The sequence below is a fragment of the Podarcis muralis genome, chromosome 12 (genome assembly GCF_964188315.1).
Source record: "Podarcis muralis chromosome 12, rPodMur119.hap1.1, whole genome shotgun sequence".
Classification (NCBI taxonomy): domain Eukaryota; kingdom Metazoa; phylum Chordata; class Lepidosauria; order Squamata; family Lacertidae; genus Podarcis; species Podarcis muralis.
This window is the reverse complement of record NC_135666.1, coordinates 976,364-1,002,262: the sequence shown is the minus strand read 5'-3', so window position 1 is coordinate 1,002,262 and position 25,899 is coordinate 976,364. Positions and strand designations below refer to the sequence as shown.

General features: G+C 55.7%; 1 protein-coding gene across 3 annotated transcripts; it reads right to left on the bottom strand.

Annotated features, from left to right (window-relative positions):
* Positions 1-6: 6 nt before the first annotated feature.
* On the bottom strand, positions 7-25,136 carry ASIC3 (acid sensing ion channel subunit 3). 3 transcript variants are annotated; one of them, XM_028750376.2, is made up of 11 exons: positions 24,295-25,136; positions 10,214-10,364; positions 5,621-5,748; positions 5,225-5,375; positions 4,625-4,681; positions 4,361-4,514; positions 3,261-3,352; positions 3,093-3,172; positions 2,071-2,142; positions 1,569-1,624; positions 7-135 (listed from the first exon to the last, which is right to left on the bottom strand). In XM_028750376.2, the coding sequence occupies exons 1-11, from the start codon at positions 24,847-24,849 to the stop codon at positions 57-59; spliced, it is 1,575 nt and encodes a 524-aa protein (XP_028606209.2). In that variant the 5' UTR covers positions 24,850-25,136; the 3' UTR covers positions 7-56. The 3 variants fall into 3 exon arrangements, with proteins under 3 accessions (XP_028606209.2, XP_028606207.2, XP_028606208.2); XM_028750374.2 differs by lacking the exon at positions 24,295-25,136 and adding an exon at positions 14,282-14,683; XM_028750375.2 differs by lacking the exons at positions 1,569-1,624; positions 24,295-25,136 and adding an exon at positions 14,282-14,683.
* Positions 25,137-25,899: the final 763 nt, after the last annotated feature.

The window sequence follows — 25,899 nt, the reverse complement described above, 5'->3', positions numbered from 1 at the left end:
AGGTTTCTTTTTGGGGGGGGTCCCCTTCCTTCAGCAGGCGAATTCCTCAAAGTTGCCTAGAGTCGGGTGACGAGGTAGCATGTTCGGGGTGTATCCAACACTGTCCGAGTGACTGCACAGCGTGTGGCAGGTGCTCTGGGGGGGCAGAGAGAAGGGTGAGTCAGTGAGCAGCAGCTGGGGGGGCAAGGCTACCATCGTCATCGTCCCCCCCCCAGGCAGGGAGCTGAGCTGCTTCCAGAGCCTCCTGAGGCTTTGGGGTGGCGTGGAGGGATGCAATGGAAGCCCCCCCCCCATGAAACGTCCGCTCAGGTGAGATGGAGATGGAGGCTGACCCCCCCCGCCCAACAGGGGAAAGGGGGCTGGCAATGAGGGGCTGGCATGATGGACCACCCCCAGGTAACCTTTTCCTGGCCAGGCCCAGAACGGATGGCAATTGAGGGTCCCAGGGCAGGGGGGAGATCACACCCCCCCAGAGGCAGCTTTGCATGCTCCCTGCTTGCCTGTAGACCAAGAAAGGGGTCGAGGCTTGGTTGGGGGCCTTTTCAGTTGCAGGTCCAGACGGGAGAACACCCCCCCCAAAAAAAAAACAACAACCCATGCCCTGCAACTGCTGTGAGCAGATTCTGTCCTCCAAGAGGCTCTTGCCAAAAACCCCTTTGGCCAAATCTGCGCTTTGGGGCAGGGGGAGGGGGCTGCCCCCCCCCATTGCAGCTCTCCTGAGCGCCTGTGGAAGGTATTTTGCTCCTGTATGTGGAAGTTCTACCATGACTAATAGACCCAGGGAAATGTCTGTGTGTGACTCAGTGGCCCCTTTGGGGAGTCTGCGGTTAATGCAGCACCACTGTTGGGGGGGAGGGAGCAGGAGGAGGAGGAAGGAGAGCCCTGGAGACGGATCAGGCCCGTGGCCCTCTGGCCCGGCATCCTCTCCTGGCAGCAGCCAAGCAGATGCCCATCATGGGAAACCCAAAAGCAGGATTCGAACACAAGATCCATTCTCCCCCCAGTTTCCTGCATCTGGTATTCAGAAGCATCCCCTGGCAGCCTCTCCTCAGGAATTTGCCTGTTCCTCTTTTAAAGCCATCCAGGGGAGTGGCCATCCCTGCCTCCTGTGGCAAGGAGTTCCAGAGTTTAACTGCACTGCACAAAGAAGTCATTTCCTTTAGCCTTTCATGAATCCTTCAGCTTCATGGGACGACCAGGAGTTAGGAGACAGGGAGGAAATCGTTTTTCTGTCTGCAAATCTAGCTGCCTTTTCCCAGGGCAGACCAGCTCCATACTGCCTGCTTTCTCTTAGGTGCGTTTCCTTAAAATACTCTACTATTGGAGGGCACCCCAGGGGTCATCCAGCCCAACCCCCTGCAATGCAGAAATCAAATCCACTTTATGGACCTGGGCAGCCAGATTCTGGCTGCAGCCTCTCCTGGCTCCCTGAAGCAGCAGCAGCAGCGCCCTGACCCCCCCCCCTCCCGGGAGCAGGCCAGTCCAATGACCCAAGAGCTCCTGGCTGCCAGGAAAACCGGGGGGTGGGGGGGCGATTCAGAAGCGTGCCCCTGAAAGGGATCCTCTACCTGAGAGGGTGAGGAGGCAGCTGGGTGCCTGGGCTGCGGGGGAGGTCCGTGTGCTCCTGGCGCAGGTGAGATGCCAAATGGAAAGGAGGGGGGAGATGATGAGTCAGGGTGGGGAGGCACAAAGAGAGGGGGGCAGGGAGGGGGGGCAGAAAGAACAATGAAGCAACACTCAAGGCAAATGATCCCAATGGGGGGGGGTAGAAGATGAAGCCGGTGGAGAGGGGAAGGGGTCTCTGGGCATGTGCAGAGAGCTTTTCCATCCCACCAACAAAATCCCAGCTCTCCATATTTGGGTGGGGGGCCATACACCATACCCAAAAGCCCCTGCCCATACCAAAAAGGCCCATTCCCCACTCCCTGTCCCCCTCCCCGTTTGGGAAAGGCGCAGATGGGGGCAGGATATGATTTTACCCCTCAGGTGTGTGTGTTGGGGGGGGGTCTTTAGGCAGCCTTGGTTCACAAGAGCCTGAGCCTTGGGGGTGGGGGGCGTTTGCCACTTTACCAGGTTGTCGCTGTTGCTGCGATCCGCCTGCTTCCTCGCCTGGTAGTAGCTGAGAAGTTTGTCCCGCAACACCTGCCAGGCAGCAGAGGGGTGGGGGGAGAGAGGCAGAGAGTGGGGGTCCCTGGCTGGCTGGAGGGGGGGTGAGAACCTAAGAAGAGCCTGCTGGATCCGGCCAATGGCTCATCTGGCCCAGCCTCCTGTCCTCAATGGTCAACCCGGTGCACATTATGGGGAACCAGCAAGCAAGATTCGAACACAAGCTCAGCTCTCCCCTCCTGGGCCTTGGAAGCATCTCCTGCCTCCGACTGTAGGGACAGCGCAGAGCCCTCTCCCCCTCCATGTCTTTGTCTGATCCTCTTCTAAAGCCCTCCATGGCCTCCTGTGGAAGGGAGTTCCACAGTTTAACTTCCCTTTAAAGGAAAATGGACCCCTGACCATTAGGTCCAATCACGGACAACTCTGGGGTTGCGGCGCTCATCTCACTTTACTGGCCGAGGGAGCCGGTGTGCAGCTTCTGGGTCATGTGGCCAGCAGGACTAAGCTGCTTCTGGAGAACCAGAGCAGCGCACGGAAACGCCGTTTACCTTCCCGCCAGAGCGGTACCTATTTATCTACTTGCACTGTGTGCTTTCGAACTGCTAGGTGGGCAGGAGCAGGGACCGAGCAACGGGAGCTCAAACCCGTTGTGGGGATTCGAACCGCCGACCTTCTGATTGGCAAGTCCTAGGCTCTGTGGTTTAACCCACAGCACCACCTGCGTCCCTTTAATCTGTCCTAAACCTTCTGACACTCAGCTGCATTCTAGTGAGAGAGAAAAACCTCTGTCCGGAATGCATAACTTTACAAACTTCTATCCTGTGTGGCCTTTTCTCCAACCTCAAAAGCCCCAAACTCTGCACGATTTAATCCGAATCCTCCTGAGCAGCTGCAGAGCGCCTTCCTGCGGCAATGGTGCTTCCGCCCCCCCCCCACCTCTCCATCCCAGCTTCTCCCTGCCCCCCCCCCCCCCGGCCACCACTCACCTCATACAGGTAGTCGAAGATCTCCAGGATGGTGAGGAGGCTGGCGCCAATGAAGAGGCCCATCTGGCCCCCAATGTCCCCTGGGGGGAGGCAAACAAAGAGAGGTCACTCTGCCTGAACCCCCCCCCCCAATTCCTCCCCCCGCCCTCCCTGGGACCCCTCACTCACCCAGCAGCCCAGCCACTTCGTAGGCCTTCTTCTGCTCAATGGTCTCGTAGTTCAGCGCTTCGAAGAAGATGTCCAGCACCAGAAGATTCTCCCTGAGATCAGGTGAGGGGGGGGTCAGAAGAGGCAGGCAGGGGGGAGCCCTGGGCTTGGCCAGCCTCCATGGAGGGCCCCCCTCCCCAGAAGCCCCTGGGAAGCGCTCAGGCAGGGCTGGGAGGGGACGCCATCGGGCTAGACTGCCCCTGCCCATGGGGTCCCCATTTGGGGGCCATTCATTGGGGGGCGGGTTGCGTGGAACTGGAAATGTCCATGTTGCCCCGACTGTGGGAGAGCGTTTGAGCCTCGATGCCAGAGGTTTTGGTGGATCTGAATTTACATTTATACCAAAAAACGACCAGCTAAAGCAGCTCTTTGCTGGAGATGTCATAAGGACAAAGCCTCTATAGGCATAGACTTTGGATAAATACCGTATTTTTTGCTCTATAAGACTCACTTTGTCCCTCCTAAAAAGTAAGGGGAAATGTGTGTGCGTCTTATGGAGCGAGTGCAGGCTGCGCAGCTATCGCTGAAGCCAGAACAGGAAGAGGGATTGCTGCTTTCGCTGTGCAGAGATCCCTCTTGCTGTTCTGGCTTCTGGGATTCAGAATAATTTCTTTCTTGTTTTCCTCCTCCAAAAACTAGGTGCGTCTTATAGAGCGAAAAATATGGTATATTGATATTTGGAATGAGTTGGTGTGGAATGGAGGGGGTTATTAGCAACCATATATAGATTAGGATAATATCACTTATGTTCCCTTTTAACCAGGCCTTTGGTTGACCTCATCAACATCCCATACCCTTTTAAAATGTGGCTCTTGGGGGGGGGGGGGTATTATTGGATTATTGCTTTTATTTTTATTTTATATACTGTGATCTTTTTATGTGAACCACCCTGAGACCCCGGGTATAGGACGGTATATAAATCCAATTAATAATAATAATGAATACCACATTTATAAGTGAAAATCTTTCAACAAAGTACCACAAGGAAGAAAGAAGGGGGCTGGTGCAGCCGGGGGCATCTTTCCGGAGGGGGCCCAGTGGGGGGGGGGGCTTCTACTCACGCGATGTACTGCTCGCTGCGGTTGTACTTCTTGGCCAGGTACTTGGCGGAGGCCTTGCTGGGGATCTTGACCACGGAGAGCTCCTTGCCGTAGCGCACCGTCTCGCAGGGGGTCTGGCAGGAACAGAACTCGTTGTCCTTCTCCACCAGGAAGTCTGGGGGGGGGGGGCAGATGGGGCAGGTCAGGGCTGGCCAGAGAGGGACAGGAATCTCTCTCCAGCCCCCCACCCAACCCAGGGGTCCGGAGGGGGGGGTCTATGCTTACCCAGGGCGGGGTCGGCACACTCCTTGTACTGCTCCGGGGTGCAGAGGTTGGCGTTCCCTGGGCACGAGGAACAGCGGTTGAGGCAACGGAGGCACGGCGGGCAGCAGAGCACCCACTTTCCTGCATCTCCCTGTGAGGGTGCTCGTCATTCGAGGTGCCCTGTAGGGTGGGCACCTGGGCCAATCAATGCCAAGGGCCTTTGGGAGGGTCCCCTTGACCCACTGCCACCCCCCAAAGTTCAGCGGGCATTGCCAGGTCCAATGGGGTGTGTGTCCCATTGCAGGGAATTTGACTTGATGATGTTTGGGGTCCCTTCCAATTCTGACAGTTTACAATTCATTAGAGGTTTCTAAATGGAGGTCTGGGTTTCCTTAGCTGCGAGTCCCGCATTGTAGGGGGTTGCCCTAGATGCCCTTTGGGGGTCCCTTCCAGCTCTCCAATTCTTGGAGGTGCCAGAATGACCATGCAATGGCATGTCAACCTGAGTATGTGGACCCCAGGAGCCTGCCCGGGGCCACAGCCTCCCACGTCTCCAGCAGCCCAGATTTGACGCCCGTCTCTCCCACCCCCTGCCCTGAGCCCACCCCCCCCGCCCCCAACCTGGCATGTGCACCATGCGGCAATTGCAGTTCTCGGCCAGGTAGCGCGTCTCGCAGTCGATGTGGCAGGCGGCCATGCTGTAGTTGGCAAAGAAGGCCGACTCCACGGGGTTCGATTTGCAGTCACCCCACGGCGGGGGGAGGTAGAAGAGCTGCGGAGGAAGGGGGGAAAAGGGGGGTTGGCTGACCCCTCTCAGGACCTCTGGTGTCCGTCATCACCCCAAGACCAAGCCCCGCCTCTCTGCCCCATAGATGGGCTGCCAGGCAGCGCTGGGCACATTCCTAGAGAAATCCCATAGGAGACAGCAGGAAAGGCTGAGAGCCAGGAAGCCGGCCCTGGGAGTGGGCAGGGGGATCGCGCTGCCCAGAAAGCCCGGCCGGCAAGAGGGGCACATACCCTTTGCTGCTGGCACGAGACGAAGGTCTGGAAGCCGGGAGCCACGCCAAAGCCCAGCTGGTCGATGGAAGGGGGCTCGTTCTGGCTGTGGATCTGCACCTTCACCCCAGCTTCGTAGGAGGTCTCATCTGCAACACAAACACAAGCGCATTGGGGAGAAGGAAAGGGCCGGATCCTGAGTGCGGGGGGGGGGGGGACTGGTGCTGCTGGGTGTGGAAGGAAGCAGACGGGCAAATGAGATGGAGGGAAGCACATTGTCATGTGAATGTGTGATAGGAATTTTGAGCTCTTAGATATATGTTAAATGTTCCCAAGTGTACCAGCCAAACGTGTACATAGATCAGCACAGGAAGACCGACCTGGAACCAGTTTTGATTCCCAAACTGTCCCAAACTGAGCAAATGTTTTCTCTGCAAGGTCAAAGGAAAATGGAAAAGCCTCCCCATTGTCTTTCCCTTCACAAATCCTGTCTTAAGGGTATGTCTGTCTTTGAATAGGGTGAGCCTGTGACCTGGCTCAGGAACTAAGTATTTATCATTACTAAGTATTTATCATTAGAAGAGACTGGCCAGGCTCCCCAGGGTATCCAATCAAGTAAGCAGGCAATCCAATCAAGTGACCATTAAACAGGTAACCTGTCAGATGAGATAAACAAGTCACTCAGATTTTTGTTGTAGACCACCTTTTCTGTGATGTAGGAATGATGTTTGTGGGGGGTGGTCTTAGGTTACACCCCTTCTGTGATGTATGTATGTTGTTTCTGGGGGTGGTCTTGATCTACAGGGTGGCAATTTCAAAAGTCCTTATAAGGCCTTGCGCGCCATTATTCTGGGTCGTCCTCCTTTCCTGCGTGTGAGGGGAGCACCCTGTTGCAACAGCTTTAATAAAGATCAGGCTTACGAGCTGCTTTGCTTCTCAATATTCTCTGGTTGGCCTCTGTTGTTTTCTCCTACCAATAGGGAACCTAATGTAAGGACTCTATATGGGCTCTTGGATACCCCATAAGGGGAAAAGGGCATATTTTTATTGTTTACAACATGAACCACCCTGAGATTTGCAGATGTGGGGAAGCAAATTTAATAGTTAACGTGCGGAACTCCCTTCCACAGGAGGCGCTGATGACTGACAACCTGGATTAAAAGAGGATTAGGGAAAGTCATGGAGGAGGAGAAGCCAACTGAGGGCCATTAGCCATCATGGCTACGATCTGCCTCCACGGTCAAAGGCAGCAGCACTTCTGAGTACCATCTACTGGAAGCCACCGGAGAAGAAAGGTCTCTTGGGCTCAGGTCCTGATTGGGCCATTGGCCGGATCCAGTAGGATCTCCTTCTTGTCTTCCGTCCCTGGGCTCTGTGCTACCCCTGCTCTGCTTTCTCTAAGACAACCCACCGCCCGACCCTCTGCCTCTTGTCTCCCACCCTTTTCTCCACCCGAATCTGCCCAGCCCCACTGAACTCTGCCCTAAGCAGGAGGTCAAAGAATAACAGAACTGTAGTGCTGGGACCCCGAGGGTCATCCAGTCCAGCCCCCCCTGCAATGCAGGAATCTCAGCTCAAGCATCCAGGACAGTTGGCCACCCAACCTCTGCTTAAAAACCTCCAAGGAAGGAGACCCTCACCACCTCCTTCAGGAGACCACCCTGCTGTGGAACAGCTCTGCCTGTCAACGTTTTCCTGTCTGCTTAGTCAGAATTTCCTTTTTTGCAACTTGAAGCCAAGGGTTCGAGTCCTTCCCTCTGAAGCAGGAGAAAACAAACTTCCTCCATCTTCCATGTTACAGCCCTTGAGATATTTGAAGGCGGCTCTCATTTCTCCTCTCAGTCTGGAGATACGGGCACAGCAAAGAGCCTGAGAAAGTATCACTTTCAATGGGCCCCCTTCCCTCAACGGAAAGGCCGATTTATCAATGAACAATACTTCGTTCAGATATGATTCTAAAACGTGAATCAAACAAATATTCTGAACAAAACAGGCTGCGGTTCACCTCTGGGAGACCCTCTCAAGTCTAGCAGGAAATTCCTGGTGTTTGACAAGTATCTGTTGAATGGCCCAGAGGGCGTCTTAGATGTATGAATGGGGAGCTCTGTGACAATGGATTCTGGAGGCCAGGCATTCACCAGTTCAAAAGGATGTCTCAGCCCGGTCCTTCTCAGGTATGGCCAGGCATCTGGATTGACAGACTTGTAGATATGATGGAGAAACAGGAACGCTGAGCATGACCCAGTTTACATAACCACCATTTATGTTTGTATCTTTTGGGAGAGGACTCTCAATTCCAGGGTCATGGGTTTGAGCCCCACTGTTACGAAAATTACTGGGGGGGGGCACATCTTTAAAGTTGTTAAATGTTGCAAATATTATGCATAAATGTATCCTTTTGACTTGACAGCTCAGGGAAGTTACCTAGCTTTAACAATCATATAAAATCAACTCCTTTGCCAGTTTCCTTCATTCCACCGCCAATTTGCTTCATTGGCCAAGGACTTGGAAACCACTCGGTCCCCGCCATAATCCCTCAAGCGGGAGGTCATGTACTCACAGGAAAGTACTCATAGGTGTCAATCGCTGGGCAAAGGCACTCCTCTGGACTTGCCCAGGTGACAGACTAGGCAAACCCAAGTTCTCTTGTCCCTTTGTAGCAGGTGCTTAGAATGTTTTTCCCAATACATAACCTGTATCCGCCTGTTGCCCCAACACATTCCTCCTATGTTCATCATGTATAACCCTCCCCTTTTCTGATGTAGTGATGATGTAGTGATGATGCTTAATGAACTGTATTCTGGGACATGGTGGGAAAGTTTTAAAAGTCCTTGTCACCCCATCCTCGGGGTTCAAAATTCCTCTTTGAACCTGTTGCGTAATAAACTTTGGTCTACAGCTATTTGCTTCAGTTGGTGGCTGGACTCCTTCCTTTATTCTGCAAGGACCCACAGGCTCTGCCCTATGAGCTGGGGGACTGAGCAGCCTCACACCTAGATTTTTCTGTAACACCCACATTGGGCAAAAGATTCCTGCATTCCAGGAAGCTGGACCAACTCTATGATTTGATGATCTTGGGTGGTCTTTCTCTTATAATTTCTGAACGCACAATGTTCAAGGCTCCACTCCTCATTTTGCAACAGACCAATAAAGGCCAGCAGCTTGCCTTGCCTCCTTGGTGTCGCCTCCATTTGCATCCCTGACCGATAGCGGACCTCAAGGGTCCCTTGGTGGGGAGCTGGGCTGTAAAAGCCGACCTCCAATTTATTCTTATACAGTAACAATAATAAAGGTGAAATGGGAGTTTAGGAGGAGAAGAAGGAAAGGGGGTCCCCTTCTGGGCAGCCTGGAAGCTTCAGGAGGCTGAGAGAGACCAACACCCCTGAACCCCACAGAGGGGGCAGAGGAGGATTCAGCCGGGCCTGGGATATTGCTGCTGCAGGAGGAGCCCCACTAGACAGGAAGGAGCAGATCCTGAGTAGCTCTCAGTGGCTCTGAGGTCCCCAGGAATTTCTCCTGTGGGAAGATCTGCAGTCAAAATAATAATTAAGTTAGCTCTATAATCATAAGAAAGGGTTAAGACTCTTAGGGGTAGGCAACCTAAGGCCCGTGGGCTGGATCCGGCCCAATCGCCTTCTCAATCTGACCTGCAGATGGTACGGGAATTAGCGTGTTTTTACATGAGTAGAATGTGTGCTTTTATTTAAAATGCATCTCTGGGTTATTTGTGGGGAATAGGAATTCGTTCATTATTATTTTTTTAAATATAGTCCGGCCCACCACATGGTCTGAGGGAGGTGGACCACCCCAGCTGAAAAAGGTTGCTGACCCCTGCCTCTTAGAGTTCCTGTATTCCCAGAGAAGACAGATCTGTGGTGTCATATCCCCTACATCCCGTGGCATTTTAATTTTTCCTCCTTCCTCCTTGCCTCAGTGTCTCTCTTCCTTTTGAAGCCAGCAACTGAGCAGAAATACCGTATTTTTTGCACCATAACACTCACTTTTTTCCTCCTAAAAAGTAAGGGGAAATGTCTGTGCGTGTTATGGAGGGAATGCCTACGGGTGGCATGCCTACGGATTTTCCTCCTCTAAAAACTACGTGCGTGTTATGGTCGGGTGCGTGTTATAGAGCGAAAAATACGGTACATGCCTGGGCTTTGCTCAGAGCTCAGATTCCGTTTCGGAAACGAATTTTGTCTTTTGTAACTTAAGACGTATTTTTACCTGCATACTGTTTTGATGCATTTGCTGCCCGCATTGAAATGTAAGTAAACCTTTTCATTTATCTTACAAAAGTGTGTTCTTCGCTCTTAGCAATGGGGACAAAGAGGGGAAAGGTCAGCAGACCACAAATAAACAGGGACAAAAAGGTGTATTTGACTAATTCCTAGCTTCCAGTAAGCTGCAAAGTGCCTAAGTGGTTTTACTCTGCTAAAAGGGCTTCACAGCCTGTTTACTCTCATATTTCTAACACACGTGCGGGACAGGAGATTTAAATTTTAATTGACAGATTTAATCTTCAATCCACCTCCATCGTCTCCTGGGATCAAACAGGGCCCATCCCCAAGAAGGACCCTGTGCCCACCCCGTGCCCTCCTCCGACCCCTCACTCACCCGTTTCTCCCCAGACAGGCAGGTACTCATCCTGCTGGATGTTCAGCATCAGTTCCAGACCATTGCCCGTTCCGCCCTTGACCGTCGTGAGGAGTGCGTGGCCGGGAGCCCCCGAGTTGAAGGTGTAGCACTTTCCCAACCGGGTGAAGATCTGCAGGAGGGGGGAGGAGAAAGGGGTGGCGTGAGGAGGAAGGCGGAAGCTGCCTTGCACCAAAGCCAGACCATGGCTCCATCCACCTCAGTATTGTCTACACTGGCTGGCAGCAATGGCTCAACAGAGTCCCTGGCAGGCGGTGCTCCCATCCCTGATTGAATCTTGAACCCAGGACCGTCTGCATGCAAAGCTAGTGCTCTGTGACTTTTTTTTTTTAAAAGCCAAGTTTATAGTCCTCAAGGTTCTAGATAAAGGGATGCGCTAAACAGCATGGAAACTGCCTGGGATTATTGGTCCAGCCAGCACTAGCTCTCCAGGGTTTCAGCCTCAGGGGTACTTTCTGGCCCTACCTGGGAACTGAACCCGGGACCTGCCCCACTGAGCCTGGCTTCAGCTGAGCAGGAACCAAACCCACAGAGAGGAGCATTCCTATGGGGTCCAAAGGGCCTCAGAGACCCCTCCAGCTCCTCTATCGCCTGCTTTCTTGAGCAGAGGGGCAGCCAGGAGGTCACCCACCAGGACCCCCAACCCCCTTCTGGTTGCCCTTTGGGGGCTTCTGGTATGGAAGGTGGGGGACCCTCCAAGAGTCTGAGAGGGAGCAGGGGCCCCCACCAACTCTTGTCCCCCTTGACCATTGGCCAGGCAGACTGCTCCCCCCCACAACATCAGCGGGGGCCCCTCTGGCTGCCTGGCCCTGGGGGGGGGGAGTGGTATGGGGAAAGTTTTTCTCCCCCTCTCTGAAACTGGTGGACATTCCATGGATTGGATTCTGTGGATTTATTTGTGCAATGCTGAGTTAATCTGTGGAACTCCCTCCCCCAGGAGGCAGGGAAGGGGAAGGAAGTAATAGTCCTGCTCTCTTCTGCCTTGGTCAGATCACACCTGACAATCCTGTGTCCAATTCTGGGCTGGAAGGTGGACAAAGGAGGGCGACCAAGAGGATCAAGGGCCTGGAAGCTGTGGCAGGAATTTATGTATAGTTTGGGAGGGTGTTGCCCCTCCAGCAGATGTCATGCACATGCAGCCCACTACCAAAATCAGCAGCATCACTTTTGTGACTTGTCCCCACAAAACACTTCATCACAGTTTCTTCCTGTCTATCCAAAGGGCCTTTGCTGCATGATACCAAATGTAACAATTCACTGATCAATGTATCTCTGTACTGGCTCACTGGGAAAACTTCAAAACAAAAAAATTCCTTCCAGTAGCACCTTGAAGACCAACTAAGTTAGTTCTTGGTATGAGCTTTCGTGTGCATGCACACTTCTTCAGATCGGAAAACTTCAGAAATTCATCTAGACCTGTGAGCTCAGCTCCTCAGCAGCCCCTCTGCCTGAGTGAGAATCCCTGGCATCCTGAGACCTGAGTGCCAGACAGGTAGCCCTTCCAGAAATAACAAACCCAGATGGCTGCTGTTTTGTTCTGGTATTCCTGGCTGGGGTCCTTGTTTTTTGGCCAAGGGAGCCCTCAGATTTCTCCGTTAACAAAGCCAAGCCTTATGAGGAACAGTTGAAGGAGCTGGGGATGTTGAAGCTGGAAAAGATTAGGCTGAGAGGAAACATGAGGGCCATCTTCACATATGTCTGTCACATGGAAGAGGGAACAAACTTGCTTTCTCCTGTTCTGGAAGGTAGGACTCGAACCCATGGCTTCAAGTTACAAGGCAGGAGATTCCAACTAAGCATCAGGAAGAGCTTGGAATGGCCTCCCTTGAGAGGTTGTGACCTCTCCTTCCTTGGAGGTTTTCAAGCAGAGGCTGGATGGCCACCTGTCCTGGATCCTAGAATCCTAGAATCCTAGAGTTGGAAGAGACCACAAGGGCCATCGAGTCCAACCCCCTGCCAAGCAGGAAACACCATCAGAGCACTCCTGACATATGGTTGTCAAGCCTCTGCTTAAAGACCTCCAAAGAAGGAGACTCCACCACACTCCTTGGCAGCAAATTCCACTGTCGAACAGCTCTTACTGTCAGGATGTTCTTCCTAATGTTTAGTGGAATCTTCTTTCTTGTAGTTTGGATCCATTGCTCCGTGTCCGCTTCTCTGGAGCAGCAGAAAACAACCTTTCTCCCTCCTCTATGTGACATCCTTTTATATATTTGAACATGGCTATCATATCACCCCTTAACCTCCTCTTCTCCAGGCTAAACATGCCCGGCTCCCTTAGCCGTTCCTCATAAGGCATCGTTTCCAGGCCTTTGACCATTTTGGTTGCCCTCCTCTGGACACGTTCCAGTTTGTCAGTGTCCTTCTTGAACTGTGGTGCCCAGAACTGGACACAGTACTCCAGGTGAGGTCTGACCAGAGCAGAATACAGTGGCACTATTACTTCCCTTGATCTAGATGCTATACTCCTATTGATGCAGCCCAGAATTGCATTGGCTTTTTTAGCTGCCGCGTCACACTGTTGGCTCATGTCAAGTTTGTGGTCAACCAAGACTCCTAGATCCTTTTCACATGTACTGCTCTCAAGCCAGGTGTCCCCCATCTTGTATTTGTGCCTCTCATTTTTTTTGCCCAAGTGCAATACTTTACATTTCTCCCTGTTAAAATTCATCTTGTTTGTTTTGGCCCAGTTCTCTAATCTGTCAAGGTCGTTTTGAAGTGTGATCCTGTCCTCTGGGGTGTTAGCCACCCCTCCCATGCTTCAGCTGAGATTCCTGCCTTGCAGGGGGTTGGAATAGATGACCCCTAGGGGTCCCTTCCAATGTTACAATTCTACGATTCTATGGCCACCAACTTGGACAGCTTTAAGAGAGGATTGTGCAAATTCCTGTTCATTTTGAAGGCTCCTAGGCCACCGTCAGAGGCCACAATGCTTCCGAATCCCAGTTGCTGGAAACCCAGAGAGTTGCTCTTGAGTTCGAATCTTGCTTGCTGGTTTCCCTTTGGCCGCAGCGAGAACAGGAGGCTGGGCTGCACATGGAAGTCGGGAGGAAGCAGTGGGGAGGAAATCGATGACCCAGGAGGGGCTGGACGGCCCCAGAGTCTCCTTCCACCCCCTGCCAAGGTCCTGGAGCAGGGCCTTCCCAAACTTGCGCAGGGCCGTTTCTGCGGCATGAGAGCCTCCTCTCTGGCCCCCACTGACCCAAAGCGCACTGCCCCCCCCGTCCTCCACGCCATCGTCCGTCTCGGGTTGCGCTGACGCTGCTCCAGCCTCTCGCAGGAGACGTTGGTGCAGCTCAGCGCAGAGTAACAGGAGTGGCCTTGGGGACCAGGCTGGGCTGGGGGGGGCAGGAGGGGGGCAGAGGAAGAGAAGCAGGAGGAGGAAGAGATTCTCTGCTGGAGAGGAGATTGCCAGGAGGAGGGAAACATGATTGGGGGGGTGAGAAGCGGGAGGGGGATCTCAGGGGCATCTCTGGCCCCCCGCATCTGGGCAAGCCCCCCACCCCCAATGCCCAGCCCTAGACGCAAACCTCTGGTGTGCATTAGAGACTGAGATATCCTGCCTGAGAGAAAAGGGGGTGATGCTCTTCTTTTCACCCAGAGGTGGGGGGTCTCCAGCTAAGTGGCTTCATTAGCCGTCCCCCTCGGCCTCCCCAAGTGACCCCCCTGCCCTCTGCTGACACCCCACAGAAATGGACCTCAAATAGCGGCTGCCATCCAGACTGAGCCCCAACGGGCATTTCAATTCCCGTCTTTTGAGGCCTGCTCCCGTTCCTCTCCAAGTCTCTGACATAGCTCCAGAGTTGGAAGGACCCGGAGGGTCATCTAGTCCAACCCCACGTGAGGCAGCCGTCGCAGATAAAGAATCTCTGACAGACGCAGAATTGCACAAGGGACTCCCAAAGGGCATCCAGCTGAACCCCAATGTGGCTGTCATTAGGAGGTATGAAGCTGGGGGGGGGGGTCTGAGGGTGCCAAAATTGGGGTGTGGGGGTGTGGGTAGGCGCAGGCCCAGGAGAGGGGACTCACGGCGGTGAAGTTGTGGGGCCCGCACTCCCGGGTCCCGAAGCGGCAGTCCAGCAGCATCTCCTCCAGGCTGTGGGCCGTGCGCTCCACAAACTCCTTCATGTCGAAGCGGGGGGTGGGGTAGAAGCCGAGCCCCCCCTCGTCTGCCCTCCCCAGGGCCCTCAGGTACTCGGGGAAGGCGGGGGCCTCCACCCCCAGCAGCTCCTGGCCCACCCAGTGCAGGTCGTTGCGGGTCAGGCGGGAGCGGCGGACGCGGTTGAAGTTGCAGATGGTGACGGCCGGGAAGAGGATCAGGCGTCCGGCCTCCTCGTCCAGCATGGTGACGTGGTGGTACTCCTTGTAGTACTGCACCCGCTCGCCCACCTGGTACAGGAAGATGCCCAGCGCCAGCAGGACGGCGCCCGCCCAGGCCGCCCGCCGGGGGGTGAAGGGGCCCGGCAGGAAGACGTGGGCCAGGCCGTGCAGGGTGCAGCTGCCCGCAAAGGCGGCAAAGTCGGAGGGCCTGGGGGCCGCCTCGTCCGCTCTGGGCTCCTGCATGTCCCTCGACGGTCGGGAGCTGCTGCGGGGTTGTGTTTCAGGCCCCGGAGGGAAGCTCTGGGCAGCAGAGGAGGAGGAGGCGGCAGCTGATCCCGGGCAGGTGATGGAGGAGGAGGCTGCTTGGCCCAGGGCCAGGGGGGCAGGCCGGCCGTGACAGACGGCCACCCAACCTCTGTCTAAAGACCTCCAAGGGAGGAGAGTCCATTGGTTCCTGACATGGATTGGCTGGATGCAAAGGTGTTGCAGGGATTTATGTATAGGTTGGGGGGGTTGCCCCTCCAGCAGATATCATGAACATGCAGCCCACTACCAAAACCAGCACAATCACTTTTGTGACTTTTGTGACTTGTCCCCACAAAACACTTCATCACAGTTTCTTCCAGTGTATTCAAAGGGCCTTTGCTGCATGATACCAAATGTAAGAATTCACTGATCAATGTATCTCTGTACTGGCTCACTGGGAAAACTTCAGAAATTCCTATAGACATGTGAGATCAGCTCCTCAGCAGCCCCTCTGCCTGAGTGAGAATCCCTGGCATCCTGAGACCTGAGTGCCAGACAGGTAGCCCTTCCAGAAATAACAAACCCAGATGAAGACAAAAGGGTGGGATGAACTTGGCTGGGAAACAGGGAAATGTAAATGTCTCTTTTCTTACACTTGATGGGTGTTTGGTGGAGGGCAAGGGGAACCATGGGGCAGGGTCCAGGATGCTCAGATTACTGCCACCAGACCTCCCCTTTCATGATGTATTAGTGATGTAGTTTGGGGGTGTGTGTGTAAAATTGGGATTAGCAGCTAATAAAAGTTTGGGTTCTCTTTTGTTGGGGGCTTCCATCTTGTTCCACCTGGTGGCAGGTGGGAGTTATGTCCGGACAGTCTTCAATAAAGACCAAGCCTACTGGCTGCTGTTTTGCTCTGGTATTCCTGGCTGGTGTCCTTGCTTTTTATCCAAGGGAGCCCGGAGCATGTGTGTGACATCATGCGCACATGTGAAGTCACATGCCACCGCAGCCGGAGGGCCCGACAGAGCTCTCCACCACAGTGGGAAGGCCCCATGGAGTCGCCCCTTCGGGCACCCGCAGTAAAAAAAAATTGTGGGTGCCTCAACACCCCCAGAGATGGTGCCTCTGTAACAGGGTCTAGTGAGCAGGAAGAGGCTGGGGCAGAGAGGAGTGCAGACGCAGAGAGAGAAGCGGAGGCTGGAGAGGAGGGTGGCCAAGAGGCAGAAATGAGTCTGTTGGTGAAGAGGTGTGGCTCTCCCCCCCCCCCCCCCGCGCAACAAGCTCTCCTCCCTGCTGGTTTCCCAGGAGCAGGAGAGGGGTGAAGAGGGTGGAGCAGAGACAGACTGGGCATCAGAGTCTCCGGTTGCTTGGGAAGGACCGGGGTGGGGGGGGGAGGAGGAGACTCTGAAGGCTGTGGGAAGGAAGGCCTCCTAAGTGCCTCATTGGGGCAAGATCTACCGGGAAGAGTTCCTGGGATCACTAGGCCTGGGCTGCTTTGTCTCGGAATAAAGAGTTTCAAGAAACAGAAGTCCAGTGTCTGGATCAAGGGAAATAAGAGACCCACTCTCTTCTGTCTGGATCAGACCACTCCTGACAACACTGTGTCCAGTTCTGGGCACCGCAATTTAAGAAGGGAGGTTGACAAGCTGGAAGGTGTGTAGAGGAGGGAGACCAAGAGGATCAAGGGTCTGGAAGTCAAGCCTGATGAGGAGCGGTTGAAGGAGCTGGGACTGTCTAGCCTGGAAAAGATGAGGCTGTGAGGAGATACGGGAGCCACCTTCCAATATCTACAGGGCTGTCACATGCTGGTTTTCTCCTGCTCTGGAGGGCAGGACTCAAACCAATGGATTCAAGTTGCAAGGAAGGAGATTCCAGCTAAACATTCAAGAAACCTTTCTGACAGTCAGAGCTGCTTGACAGTGAAGCAAAAGGGGACGAACTCTCCTTCCTTGGAGGTTTTTAAGCAGAGGTTGGCTGGCCTCTGTCAGGGATGCTTTCGTTGACGGGATGAGCCTTTGGGTCCCTTCCAGCTCTCTGGTCCCACGAGATGACTTCCCTGACACCATGTGAGGAGTTCTTGCTCCCAACGGTTCCATTCTAGCTCTGACCACCAGAAAGTTCTTCCTGCTGTTGAGCCAGACTCTAACCTTTGTGGGATCTGAAAGACTAACATATTTCCTAATGGCATAAGCCCCAAAAGGCTATGGAACTCTCAGCACATTGCAAAATGAAGAACTGAGCATGTGCACTTAACTTATTGTCTTTCACTCACTTCCTGCCTTGGCCCAGCACAATTTAGCAAAGCACAATTTAGCGCTTCTGCACATGCGCAACCGCCGAAACCCAGAAGTAACCTGTTCTGGTACTTCCGTGTTTCGGCGGTCCACAACCCAAAAAAACGCAACCTGAAGCGTCTGTAACCCGAGGTATGACTGTATATGTTTGCAATACTTCCCACCCCCTCATGCAAATAAGTATGGGTTCAAAGCTGCAACCAATCTTAATCTGGTCTGTTATTTCATGTTTAGAACCCCAACGTCCCGTTAAAAAAGGGGAAAGTTGCTCCCACTTTCCAAAGGCGGCTCAGTCAAAGAAAATTTTAAGCCTACATTCAGCAATACATTTCACTGGGCATTTTGCCACATTCTTTCTCTCTCTCACACATACACAAAAGCACACATGTTGTTGACAGTAAAAATGATGCACACGAGAGCAAGTCTGAGAGCTAAACAAAAGCTGAAGGGGGGGATTTTCAAGGTGCAAATGACTCAAATTCTCAAATATTTGGGCTGCAGTCCTAACCCCAACCCCACACACCTGGAAGTAAGCCTTGCTGAATTCAATGGGACTTACTTCTGAGTAGGCACAGGAGTGCACTGTCAATCGCTGTGAAAATGGCATTTCAGAAATATGGCTAGTGGGCGGTTGGTGAGAAAGACAAGGGAAGGTTTATGGGGGGGGAGGGTTTAAACACAGTAAAAGCTCTGCAAATCCATGGCTGGATTGCACAGGCAGAATCTGCACACAAGATGGGGGAGAGACGCCCCCCTCCTCCTCCTCTTCTAAAGGACAAGGCAGCAAAGAGGGACATCGCCACCCCTCTGTCCCCAGTAAAGATGCAAGTCGCCCCCAGTGCACAGGTGAGGGGGCAAGGCAAAGCCAGCGAGGAAGCCCCATCTCTCCTGTCTCTCCCCCCCCGCCTCAGTTCAAGAGCCCTTCCGGACAGCAAAACATGCCCCCTGCCCCCAGTCTGCTGCCATGTTCTGCCCCCAAACACCCTCCGCAAAGCCCACGAAGGCAGAAAGCAGGGTGGCCTCTGTGTGCTGCCCCCACACCAACCCCAAACAGAAGGAGGGGGGCTGCACAGACAGTGTCCCTTCCAACTCCTGGACCTGCTCTGCAGAACAAGAGGAAGCCATCGTGTCCTGGAGAAAGTCTGCTCTCCAGTCAGGTGGATGCCCTGCACAGTTTGATGCCTAACTTTGCTTCCAGGTGGGCTGCAGACGGATGTTTTATTCATTTCATTTTTTGAAAGAAAGCTCAGGCTCTGGGGACTCGAGTCCTGGTGTCCTTGCTCCAGCTGCACCCTGGACGATTCAGCTTTGGGGAGGAGGCAGGGAGAGGCCTCCCAAGGGCCTAAGGAGAGCCTGGCGGATCAGGTCCAGCCACTCAGCAGTTAGAGCACAGCCATCACAGTTCATAACCATCAGTGGCCTTCTCCTCCTCCATTAATTTGCCTAAGCCCCTTTAAAAGCCATTCGGGTTGGTGGCCGTATCTGCCTCCTGTGGGAAGGAGTTCCACAGTTTAACTCAGGAAGAAAGGCTTTCTTTTCTCTGTAACTGAGTTCTAGAAGGTGGGAACGAGGCCAGCTTTTGCTTAAAAACATGCAAAAGCATCCAATAACGGTTAGAGTACCAGACTAGGACCTGGAAGAAACCAGGGTTCAAATGCCCACTTGACCACGAAGCGAGTGGCCGTGAGGGCCATAGTGGAGTCAGGTGCTTCGTGGAGAAGTACCGTATTTTTCGCTTCATAAGACACACTTTTTTCCTCCTAAAAAGTAAGGGGAAATGTCTGTGCGTCTTATGGAGTGAATGTGTGGTCCCTGGAGCCGAATTGCCCAGGGGCAAAAAGCAGGTCATGCTCCCCCCCCTTTTTTTTGAAAGAGGGAAGGGGGTGTTGAAACAAAGCTGCTGATTGTTTGCCGATTGGGGAGGGAGATAAGGGACGCTAGAGATAAAGGAGGCTGCCTGGGAGGGGGGAGGTAAAAGCCCATGGATCCTCAGGATTTTTGCATTGGATCACCCCAAATTCACCATCAGATCACATAGCATGCCCATGGCTACAGCCTGCACACAAAAAATCACGCATCCACTGTTTCGTGGGGCTGCAGTGGTGCAAAAACATGGTTACAAAGCACGGATCCACATGGATTCTCAAGATTTTTGCAATGGGCTACCCCAAACTCACTGTCAAATCACATGTCTCTGTCCACAGCATGAACCACAAAAGTCATACATCCACTATTTCGTTCAGAATATTTTTTTTTCTTGTTTTCGTCCTCTAAAAACTAGGTGCGTCTTATAGTCAGGTGAGTCTTATGGAGCGAAAAATACGGTACTTCTTTTTAGAATACAGAGAGTTTTATGCTGGCAGCCCAGAAACAGGCTGTTGCCCAGCTGCCTCCCAGGGAGGGGCTACTCAGCAACTTTCCTCCTCTGAAGTGGCAAAACTTGCAGGAATTATTCAAGGTAATTGAGTCTCAATCTGTCTGCAAGGAATCCAGGCAGGCAGAGCGGAGGAGGAGGAGGGCAAAGCGAGGCTCTGGGATGAAATGGCTTAATTGTGCAGGGAGCTCATTTCCTGGGTGGCAGATTTATCCCCCCCCCCCCCCTGAGTCTGGAAGGATCAATAGTGCAGAAACACAGAGCTAATTGCAGCCGGTGTGTTGGTGTGTTTTTTTAAAAAGCAAAGGGTGTTTGTGTGAGAGCGAATATTGGGGAAGGGATAGGAAGCAGCTCAGGGCGTCTGAAAACACCCCTGCAGAAATCGATAAATCGATGGCCTCTTCTGCACAGAAAAGCAGAAATGGGTGAGGGGGCCAGATGAGACCAGGAACGGCCCCCGGTTTCTCAGAAAGAGAGATCCAGAAGGGCAGGTGCTTTCTTCCTTTTTTTGGCTAAGGGAAGAAACTGCCGTTTGTTTGTGTGTGTGTGTGTGTGTAAAACCACACTCTTGGCACCTTCCTTGGCAGGCTGCCCCCTCTCGTGAGATGCTTCCCCCACATTGGCTATCCAGCTGGAGCCTGCAGGACCCTTCCCCACAGGCCACCCTGGGGGGGGGGGGGAGGGAGCAGCTGCTGCCCTGGCAACAAGCTCAGTTGCCTTGAAGATGGGCAAAGTCACCATGGCAACAGATTGTCCCAGGAAGGAGTGGATGTTGTCAAGGCAACGGGTGCTTTGGAGGAAGCGCAAGGGGGGAGAGCTGTGGGCAAACTGCAGAGGGCCCCCTGGCTGTGGGGCAGGAGACTCTGGGGTCTCCTCTGCTGAGCCGCCTGCCCAGGGCAGCACCTTGGGGGCAGCTTTTGATCTGGGCAATCCAGAAGCTTTTTTCAAGGCAAACTCAGGGCCCCCTGAGCCTCACCAGCCCCCAAAGCGCACACCAAAGCAGTTCTCTTCCCCTGCTCATACAGTCATCAGAGGTAGACTGCCTCTTGCCATGGAGGGTCCATTTCCAGCTGCCGCGGCCAATGGCAATTAATAAACCTGTTGCCCCAAAAAGGGAGACTTTGCATGCTGCCCCCCTGCAAAGGAGTCCCTGGTTGCCCCCCTGGCAGAAGGGGCCACTGGACTGGGCCAGGTGGGGGGGGGAGGTTTTCTAAGAGGTGGGCAGAAGAGGGGAGGAATTTGGGGGTCCAAGACAGAAGCAGAGTCATTCCTCTGGGGCAGGTGGGTGTCCCAGTGGCAGGAAAAACAGAAACATGGAACTGAAGAGTTGGAAGGGACCCCCAAGGGCCATCTAGTCTTCCCCTACCAGCTTCCAAGCCTCAGGTGTCGGGGGGGAGGGGGCCTGGCAGAGGAGCAGCTGTCCTTTCCACCCATTCAATGCCCCCCACTTTCCAAGACCCCCAGCCTCCTTGGGGCATGCAAAGCTGTGCGCAGGGCCAGCATTTCATAGTTTTGGGGGTGCTGGTGAGAGATTTGCAGCAATACCCTGGGATACGTTTAAGATGAACTGGAAAGCTGGAGTGTGTGTGTGTGGGGGGGGTGTCTCTGTGAGAAGGAAGAGCTGCCCCCTCCCTGGCCCCTCCACAATCCGACTGGCTTCACAGCGAAACTTCGTAACATAAGATTTTAGGCCTCCCTGGTCCAGCCTCCTGTTCTGACAGGGACCAGGCACAATGGGGAGCCCCCAAGCAGGATCCGACCACAGGAGCAGCCCTCCCCCCTTCTGTGGGATTGGGAGACAGTGACCATGGAAGCAGAGCAGAACCACCCTGTATGGAGCCCCCCAGAGCCCCCTCCTCCCCCCGCATGAAGTGGCCCAGTCCTCTTAATGCCACCCTGACCACAAGTGAGAAGGGCATCAGCTTAATGGGCACCCAAGTCGAGACCCTCAGGTGCCCTGGAAGCCGAAATGAGAGCAGTTGAGCCCCAGCCTCACAGAACCAGACCCAGCAGGAGCCTTGACCCAGACCCTCGTTTTAGGGTCCATAAGCCCCTAAAACGGCCAGGGAGCCCCAGGAAGAACAGAGTGGCAGGTGCTCCCTAGACCTTTTGAGTCTCAAGCCAACCCTACTGGGGTCCCGCTCACTGGCGCCAACTCTAGGGAGCCCTGTGTGCCTGGGCACCCATAATTTTTGTAGGTGCTCTGACGGGGCTTCCAGTTTCTACCAGAAGTCACGTCAGAGGCCTGATGCGATGCCCAAGGCAACCTCTGAGGTGACGTCGGAGGCCCTGTGAAGTCACATGATGCTGCGGGTGTCATTGGGTTCCCATAATCTGGGGCCCAAGTTGGGGGTGCCCGTGGCCCCGCTTCGCCCAGCTGTGCTCCTAGACTGAGAGATGGTGGCACCAGGCTGGCTCTGCTCTGTGCCCAGCCTGGCACAGGAGGGGGGGTCCTGCAGCCCTGAGGTGGCCCCACTGAGGAATCTGCCTCTCCTGGCCCTAGACTGGAGCCTCCCCAGTCCCAGACAGGCAGACCCCCCCCCTGCACAATGCCTCTCTCCATAGGAGCTAAACCCTGGGGGCCAAGGTCCCTTCCGCCCCCCAAAAACTATTTGAGGGGACCAGCCCCCCAAAAGTTAATGAGCATTGCCATTCAAATGGTGTGCCTGCACTACGTCTTGTGGCCAATTATAAGGGGTGGGGCTTACCAGCCCCCCCATATTTTATTCAAGCTGCCCCCCTGCCCCCCACTGTGGCCTTAGCAAGGCCCTGTCCATCCCCCTCACTCCTGCTCTCCCCATGGCTCTGCTGACTCCCCACTGCCGTGACCGCCTTCTGCTGTCCTCCCACCCTATCCCTTAGCTTCCTGGGCCTCTATGTGCCCCCCCCCCCGAGTTCTGCCCCCCCACCTCTTTTGACCAACCAGCCTAGCATCCCTCACCTCCTTGTGGGTGGAATGGGGGAGGGGAGGCAGAGGATCACACTCTGCAGCCCCTGAAGTGAGGGACCCCCATCAGGTATCCATTGAGACAAAGCAGCCCCCCCCCAGTGGAAACAGCTCTGCCCCTTATAGAGAAACCCCCATAGGAGCCAACTCCTGGGGAGGCCGGGGCCCCACAACACTGGTGCGCATTGCCACTCAAATGGGGTGTATCTGTGCCATGCCTTGGAATCAATTACGTGGGGCAGAGCTTACCTGGCCTCCCCCAATTTTTCATTCAAGACGTTACCCCGTTTTGCATATTCAGAATCTGGGGAGGGGGGCCTGCTGGTTCATGAGATGGGGTAGGGTGGGGGCTGGTCTCGCTCCACTTCAGGGACTGGGCCTCTGAGCCCCCCAGCCCTGGGGAATGGCTGGCTTCCTGTTTCTCCCCACCAGAAGACCCCCTTCCTCTCCTTGACAGCTGCTCCCTGCAGCACCCCAAGCAAGGCAGGCCTCTCTGCTCTCCTGTTCACCCTCCAGCTCCCCCACAAGCAGACCTGCCTCCTCCTGCAGCTGCTCCCAGGTGCCCCATTGCGCCAGGAGCGGAGGGTGGTGGCCGTGGCCCCCACTGCAGGGCTGCTGTGCTCCCTTTTCAGCTGGGGACCCCAAGGGAGCTGCCTCAAGAGGTCTCCGGGGAGAGACAAGCCCAGCGCTCAGTGGCTCCAAACAGCCTTGGTCCAGCTAAGTCCACCACGAGGCTCCCCCCACGCCCCTTTCATTGCACACTGATGCCCACCTGTGCTCAGGATGGCACAGGGGCAGGGAGATGCCACCCCCAAGGCTGTTTGCGCCCAGAGCTGGTTTGCTAGAAGCTCTCAGGCCAGTTCTGCCTCCAGCTAACCAAATCCTCCACCTCACCCGCAATGTTCATGCTGCCTTGCTAAATGCAGCCTTCTTCCCGGGATGAGGCCACACCCCAGCAGAAGTGGCCCCTCTCCCCTCCCCCCAACCCCCCACCTGGGATCCTACCTGGGCCCAGAGGAGCGAAACCTCTGATGGCACAGGGCAGCCCCAGGCGCCGGCAAGGAGGGCCCTGGAGCAAGTGCCCAGGATGGAAGAGGAGGGAGGAGCGCAGGGTTTGGGGAATGCCGGCTGAGGTGGCGATTTGGCTCCCCAAATCCTGAGTTGTGCTGGAAGCCAGGAGTCCTGGGTTCAAATCCTCCCTGGGAAGGCATTTGCTGCTCTTTGCTGGACAAGCCCCCAGGGCTGAACCAAGTTTAGCTGCCTGAGGCGAAGGGCAGGATGGCAGCCACTACACTCCCCCCCCCCACACACACAGAGAGAATCCAATCCGAGCTGACTGCTGCCCTGACCTAATGATGAATTCAAGGTGTGCATGCAGTTCCCCTGAGCCCAAAATTGAGAAGATCTATAACTGAGAACATCCATTTGGGCTGAGGTTCCCATATTATCAAAGATGTCCAAAGTCTGCCCCTTCCTGACCCCAAACCCTGGTCAGAGGAGAGCGTCCCCCACCCACAAAAGGTGACAGGTGTGTCTCTCTCCTCCAGCAGGTGGGACCCGCAGGAAGAATTGCCAGGAGGGCTGCTTGCCCCGACCTGTCCCGGGACCTCGCCTCCCTCTGCCCGACGGTAGGACCACTCTTCCCAGCAACCACACATAAGGAGAGCCTCCAGCTGGATCCGGCCCGCGGGGGGCAGCCTAGCCCCGCACCCCGTTCCCTCGGTGGCCACGCAGCCGGCACCCTCCGCGGGAAACGCGCAAGCGGGACGGGAGCGCGGGCGCTGCGCGGTCCCCTCTGAGCCGCCTCCCCGGTGCCCTGCCCTCCCCGGCCCCCTTCCCCCGAGCCGGGTCCGCCCCTCACCACGGTGAAGTTGCTGGCGCTGCAGTTGGCGCCCCGGAAGGTGCACTGCCAGAGCATCTCGGCCAGGTCGTGCCCGGTGCGGTTGTAGAAGTCGGCCATGTCGAAGGGGCGCGCCTTGAAGCCCCTGAAGTTGGCCCTGTCCCGCAGGGCGGCCAGCAGCTCGGGGTCGCCCCGCGGGGCCACCTCGTGGCGCGCGTCCAGCAGGGCCAGCAGCTCGCCCACGTGGTAGAGGTCGTTGCGCGTGATCTTGGAGAAGCGGAACTCGTTGAGGTTGCAGAGGGTGACGGCGGGGAAGGTGAGGTTGGGCGCGGCCACCTCGTCCAGCTTGGTGACATGCGGGTAGCTCAGGAAGTAGGCGACGCGCTCGGCGCAGACCAGCGCCAGCAGCGCCAGGGAGCCCCCGAAGGCCAGCGCCCACAGCAGGCGGCGCAGGGAGCGCGATCCGTGCGCCACCAGGTGGCTCAGCCCGTGGAGGGACGAGGCGCGCGCGAAGGCCCGCAGGCCGGGCAGGCGCTCCCCGCGGGCCATGCCAGCCCCGGGCACCTCGCGCATCATGGCATCTCCCGGAGGGGCGCCACCCGCCCAGCCTCCGCGCAGCCCCACCTGCTGCCGCTGCCGCTGCTCAGGCGCGCACCCCCCGCTGCCACGCGGCGCGCTCCCCGCTGGCCCGCCGCCCGTGGCCGGGGCGCCCTGCGCGGCGCTGCCGGGGGGCTCTCTCCGGCGCAGCGCCCATCCCCGGGAGGCGAGGCGAGGGGGCGGCAGCCTCGCCCTCCCCAGTCACCGCGACGGGCCGGGGGTCCTCCCAGCGCAGCCTCGCCCTCCTGCCGGAGAAAGGGCGCAGCGCGGGGGGCTCTGCGGTGGATGCGGCAGGCTCAGCTGCGCGCCTCGTCGGCTCACTGCCTGCCGCCGCCTCTGCCTCTTTCGCAGTCTGCGGCTCCTGCTGCTGCGGAAGCGGCTCCGCCAAGGAGGCGGCTCCGCGCGCGCCCCGCTCCGGACCACGCCGCGCAGGGAAGGGTCCTCGGCCAGCCCCCTCCCCGCCCAGCCCCAGCAGCAGCCGGGGACTCCAGAGCGCCCTCCGAGAGGGAGGCTCTGGCAGGGAGCAGGGGGACCCAAGGCGGCTCAGAAGAAAAGAGAGCCGTAGAGTTGGAAGGGACCCCCAAAGGTCATCTAGGCCAACCCCCTGCGATGCAGGAATCGCAACGCCAGAGCTCTCCAAGTGAGCCAAGGGCTCCCCGACACTAAGCTGCCTCTGTGTGGCGCCTGGAACTGGGGGCAACTTCCCTTACATGGGCCTCTCGCCTCAGATTCCCAAGACTGCCCCCCCAACAGGTGGCCCAGGAGGAAGCGGGTGCCAGAAGGGTGGGAAGAGGCACCAGCAACAGGACAGGCCATGCGAAGGGAGGGGCAGAGGAAATCGCCCTGCCCTCCCTCCAGGAGTGTGGACTGAGTGCGAACTTCAATTTCTCACTCCCGCAACCTTTGCAGAACCTTCTGCTCCCCATGGCCGGCCCAATCCCTCCTTGGATGGCCAATTAATGCCCCTCTTGCCCCACTGGAGGGTAACTGGTCTTCAGAGGGTCGGTACCCCTCATCCTGGAGGCAGCC